The sequence below is a fragment of the Mandrillus leucophaeus genome, unplaced genomic scaffold (assembly GCF_000951045.1).
Source record: "Mandrillus leucophaeus isolate KB7577 unplaced genomic scaffold, Mleu.le_1.0 Scaffold417, whole genome shotgun sequence".
In the NCBI taxonomy this organism is placed as follows: domain Eukaryota; kingdom Metazoa; phylum Chordata; class Mammalia; order Primates; family Cercopithecidae; genus Mandrillus; species Mandrillus leucophaeus.
In genome coordinates, this window is record NW_012104443.1 from 298625 (window position 1) to 304075 (window position 5451).

A 5451-nucleotide genomic window follows, 5' to 3' on the forward strand; every position below is an offset into this window, starting at 1 on the left:
AAAAACTGGAACATACATTAAAACAACAATTTTCAGTGGCATCTGCAGCAACTAATTCTAGAGAATTGTCTTATTCAATAGCTTTTCTTACTTATATGGAACTAAACCTTAATCTGCTTTTCAGGTATGAAATATATTCACGATTCTGTCTCAAAATATGAAATCAAAAGTTAGTATTATAACTCCCAGCTGTCATATTAATTCATCTGGATGAATTTTGTGGTACTGAACTCTGACAATGCTCAGCGTGTCAAAGCAAACACCTGCCCCGTCCCATGCCTACCCCAAAAACAAATGAGAGGCCTTTATAGGTTGCAAGTCCTGGTCTGGTTTATTTATAAAGCAATAAATATTAGAAGCACAAACAAATTGCACGTGTGTAAACAAACTGTACAATGATTGATGAAAGATGAGGGAAGGTGGTTCGGAAGACTCCAAGAAGCATAATAGCATCATCCTGACTGGAAGGTAGATAGACAGAGAAGGCACCTTAGAAGCATTTGCGGTGGACAATGGAAGGGCCTGCCTCATCGTACTCTTGCTTGCTAATCCACATCTGCTGGAAGGTGGACAGAGAGGCCAGGATGGAGCCCCCAATCCAGACAGAGTATTTACGCTCAGGGGGAGCAATAATCTGCAGAAAGAAAACAAAAACTTCCAGTGAACTCTGAAGTTCCAAGCAAGGGAGCAAATAACATGTTGGGAGGGTTCACAGAAAAAAAACATTAGATACTAATTCGCTATAATGTGGGATATGTCATACCACAAAATAATGTGGCCAATCAAGTTATATGAACTCACTTCTGTTTCATCATTTCTATTATTAAAGATATATTCTATTATTAAAATGGAATTTCTCCATTTATCTAGAGTATAATTTGGCAACAAGCTAAATATATAGTGGAGGCTAGCCCAAAAGTTGGGGCTTTAAAAATGTATTCAAAGATTTTGTTGCGTGTGTGTGTGTCTTTTTTGGTCAAAGATTTATTTTTATTCACTGCTTAAAAGCATTTTGGAAGTCACCTATCTTGGGAAAAGTGCTAAGAAAATCAGAAAAAGTGGTAGAAAAAGTAATACGTAAAGTTTGTAGGAGACAGGAAACTGAGTATGAGGGGAAAAGGAATTAGGAACGTAATTCTGCTTAGAATACCAAGACTTGCCTTGGATCTCCCACTCACAAAAGTTCTTTACCTTAATCTTCATGGTGCTAGGAGCCAGGGCAGTGATTTCCTTCTGCATACGATCAGCAATACCAGGGTACATAGTGGTGCCTCCAGATAAGACATTGTTGGCATACAGGTCCTTGCGGATATCAATGTCACACTTCATGATGCTATTGTAAGTTGTTTCATGGATGCCAGCAGATTCCATACCTAGGAACAAGTCACACACACACACACACACACACACACACACATATCACAGTGCCTTCGGGTCAAGGTAGGGGGAAGAGAACAGGACTTCTTTGTGTGGGTGAGCTGTCACCATTTGTCTCTGAAACATATGTTGCCCTATAAGACACACTGCAGGGTGCAATGGGTGCCTCACAGTTAATCCACAATACAATGCCAAGAAAGGAGCAACTGTACTTAGCACCTGTTTCGTGTAAACACTTCCTGAAACTACCAGATGTATGAAGATGTATTGGAAAAGGAAAAGATACATGTTTAAAATGAATGTGATTTTATGGACTTAAATCAGATCCTGACAAAGTTCCTCGTGGCAAGCATTGCTTAGGAAGGATATTTGTTGACATACCAGTGTCCAGTTATTAATATGAGTAGGAATGTTATTGCATTTAATGATGAGTAACTTGGAAAATCCAGCTACTTGGTAATGAAACTTACTGGAATAAGTCAGCTCTTGTGAAATAGCCCTTTTCCTGCAGATATGTGATATTCAGTTACTACTCTGTGTCATCCTTTATTTTGAGATGAACTCAGTGTGTCATCCTTTATATCACTAGAGCAGAACATAGACTTTCCCTTTAATGAGCCACCAGGACTTGAGGTTGAGCTGTGTGGGAGTCCAAACTTTGACTTCTTTTAACTCAAGAGCTTCTTGAGCCTTCTAGATTTCACTCTGGGAGACCCTAAGATTTCCAGGGAAAATCGTGCCTCTGCACCAGACCCTATAACTCACCAATGAAGGAGGGCTGGAACAGCGTCTCAGGACAGCGGAAGCGCTCATTGCCAATAGTGATGACTTGGCCATCAGGCAGTTCATAGCTCTTCTCCAGGGAGGAGGAAGAGGCAGCTGTGGCCATCTCATTCTCAAAATCCAGGGCGACATAGCACAGCTTCTCCTTAATGTCACGGACAATTTCACGTTCAGCTGCAGAAATAAAGAGTATCACAGTCAGGCTCTGCAGCAAGAAGTCAATTGTCGGGAGGTAGGTGGATTCAGTGAGGGAGGAAGAATCCTCAGACCCACACTGTGGCAGATGAGACACACACACACTCACCAGTGGTGACAAAGGAGTAGCCACGCTCAGTGAGGATCTTCATGAGGTAGTCAGTGAGGTCCCGACCAGCCAGATCCAGACGCATGATGGCATGGGGCAAAGCGTAGCCCTCGTAGATGGGGACATTGTGAGTTACACCATCCCCAGAGTCCAGAACAATGCCTGCCCAGGGAAGCAGACAAGAACAAGGTAAATTCCTGAGGACAACACCACTGCTTTAGCCATGGCAAAGCCTGCTTCCAATCTTGGCTAAGAGATGCTAGCAATGGACATTGATCCAGATGAAATTAGATTCCTTACACACAAAGAATAAAAATGAGCATCATGGATCCTAAATCTGAAGAAAACTGCAGCTCATCCTTTTAACTATTATAGTAGAAAAAATTCCTGGGGACACTTTCAAATGACCATCCTTCTTATCAACCATGAGCACATTATGTAAGCACCCAAGTGTGTTTTTCTTTGCTCCTATTGAACTTACATGTTTCTCTCTCTTTTGACTCAGACCCCATAGGGAATGTATTCTCCTTGGGGATACTTGCCCAGGTGATATGATGGTTTAAACACATAACAATGACTGCTGCACTCCAAGTTGCTACATTGCGCTGAGCCTTAAATAAGGGAAGGACCTAACTCCACAAGCTATCAGCTCCCACAGTAAGTGTGCTCTGAATCTAACCTCAGGGCACTATTGTTGCCTCTCTCTCTTAGCACAGACCTTGCTAGGGAATGGGAGGAAAGGAATTATCCCTTTTTCAATTGGGGAATCTGATTCACAGCAAGGTCGGTGACTTGGGAATGTGATTAGTCAGTAACTGTCCCCAGAGCCCTGCATACCTGTGGTGCGGCCAGAAGCATACAGGGATAGCACTGCCTGGATGGCCACGTACATGGCAGGGACATTGAAGGTCTCAAACATGATCTGAGTCATCTTCTCCCGGTTGGCCTTGGGGTTCAGCGGGGCCTCTGTGAGCAGGGTGGGGTGCTCCTCGGGAGCCACCCGGAGCTCGTTGTAGAAGGTGTGGTGCCAGATCTTCTCCATGTCGTCCCAGTTGGTGATGATACCGTGCTCAATGGGGTACTTCAGGGTCAGGATGCCTCGCTTGCTCTGGGCTTCATCACCTACATAGGAGTCCTTCTGACCCATACCCACCATAACTCCCTATGAGAAGGAAAAATTGAGAAAATCATGCGCTCGCCATGTCAAGAATATAATCAGTGTCTTGTCCATTTATATCTAACTGCCCAAGTCAAGGAACATATTTAAATACCAGAAATAATAAGCAGTAGGATTTTATCCCAATTTAGAAGAATTATTTAAAAATCAGTCTTTTACCTTCTCCCCACTCCCCCAAAGATGTATAATTCTATTGTTGAGAATAGAACTCAGGAGAGAATGAAGCTATTTCACTGAAGAAGCAGAGCCTCACCTCACCTTAAAAATATCATATGCCTTCATTAAATTATTAAGCTCATCACCCATGTCAACTGGGATATAGATGACTGCATTTTGGAATGACTGAATTAATGACACATTGTATTTCTCCTAAGAAAAAGATTTTGACATTCAAGTGAACACATAATGATGGGCTGCTATGCCATCCTCATTCCAACAGTGAAATTCAGCCTGTCCAGAGCTGTCCTGGAGTCATTCGCCAGCTCTGAGAACTAAGCTCTCCTTGGCAGCCTGTCTGGCCAGGCATGTGACAAACCCAGAGAGCATGGCATTTCTTTTAATAAACGAGGTGGTATGTCGCTATCACCATGGCACTTGCTGCCTCTGTCATGCCTGGCTTCTAAAAATGCAGCAGCCAGGAGGGAGATAGATTACACCTTTGGGGAACCCTGTAAACTGGCTGCGAACAGGAGAGAGAAATGTGGATTGGGTCCTGGTCGGTTGGGAGAGGTTATATTGTTAGAAGTTTTAAACAGGACTGAAAAGAGAGGACAAGGAAGAAAATGAAGTGTATAAGGCAGAGGAGACACTAAGGACTCAAAGTCCAAAAGGCCGTAAGTGGAGAGAAACTGGTGGCCTTCACACCCGGGAGTGCCACCCTTTGAGAGGCCTGCCACTCAGGTGTACATTTCTCAGTATGTTGGGGTTTGGGGGGGTATTGCTTGCCTTGGCTTGGATTTGAAGTGGATCCGCCTTTTCTAAATTGGGCCTAAAGAGTTCATCGAACAAGAGGGTCAGGTGAGAGCCATTTCCTAGATCGCTGGACTGAAGGGGTCACGAGTGGGACTGGGGGCTCCGCGGGAAGTTTACCTGGTGCCGCGGGCGGCCCACGATGGACGGGAAGACAGCGCGGGGCGCGTCATCGCCCGCAAAGCCGGCCTTCACCAGCCCAGAGCCGTTGTCGCACACCAGGGCGGTGGTCTCCTCGTCGTCACACATCTTGGCACAGCTTCAGGGGGCTCTGCAGGTTGAGGAGGAGAGGCGGACCACGCTCAGCTGCCTGTGCAGCTGGCCTTCTCCGCACCCAGAGCAGGGGACAGAGTAGAAGGGGGGTTGTGGGGACTGGACAGGGGGTTGGGCGGGGAACACTCCTGCCACCTCCCTTCCCCTCGAGTCAAAAAAGGGAGGGAAGAAACCGCGGAAGAGACTGGGGACAGAGAAGGCCAGAGGAATCCACCCAGGCTCCCTGGCCAGGAGTTCCACCTAGGGTGCCAGGTGCAAGGAGGGACCCATGAAACTCAGCCCCTTAGTCCTCCCCAGCCCTTTAACTTTCTTCCTTTTCACCAACTGGGAGCACGATCTCCAGCCCTGTCCGTATCGCCATGCCTGTGCCCCAGGTGGAGGGGAAAGCACGACCCTTGGGGAGCCACAAAATTCCCCTTCTTAGAGCCCCTGCGAGGTCCTACGAGGACCGACGCCCAGGACAAAATAAGCTAGAACCAAATAAAAAAGTGTGGGCTTAAAAAAAAAAAAGGCAGTCGTAGAGCGGCAGGAGCCGGGGCGCTGGCTGAGGGCCGGCCGGGCGGGCCAG

General features: G+C 46.1%; 1 protein-coding gene across 1 annotated transcript in view; it reads right to left on the reverse strand.

Moving 5' to 3' along the window:
- Positions 1–308: 308 nt before the first annotated feature.
- Positions 309–5451, reverse strand: part of ACTC1 (actin, alpha, cardiac muscle 1) — a 5958-nt gene continuing 815 nt past the window's right edge. The window contains exons 2-7 of the mRNA XM_011992690.1: positions 4731–4933; positions 3302–3626; positions 2465–2626; positions 2143–2334; positions 1192–1373; positions 309–634 (exon numbers count right to left, since the gene is read on the reverse strand). Of these exons, the coding sequence (XP_011848080.1) occupies positions 491–634; positions 1192–1373; positions 2143–2334; positions 2465–2626; positions 3302–3626; positions 4731–4859 (1134 nt within the window). The 5' untranslated portion in view covers positions 4860–4933 and the 3' untranslated portion in view covers positions 309–490. The remainder of the gene's footprint in view (positions 635–1191; positions 1374–2142; positions 2335–2464; positions 2627–3301; positions 3627–4730; positions 4934–5451) is intronic.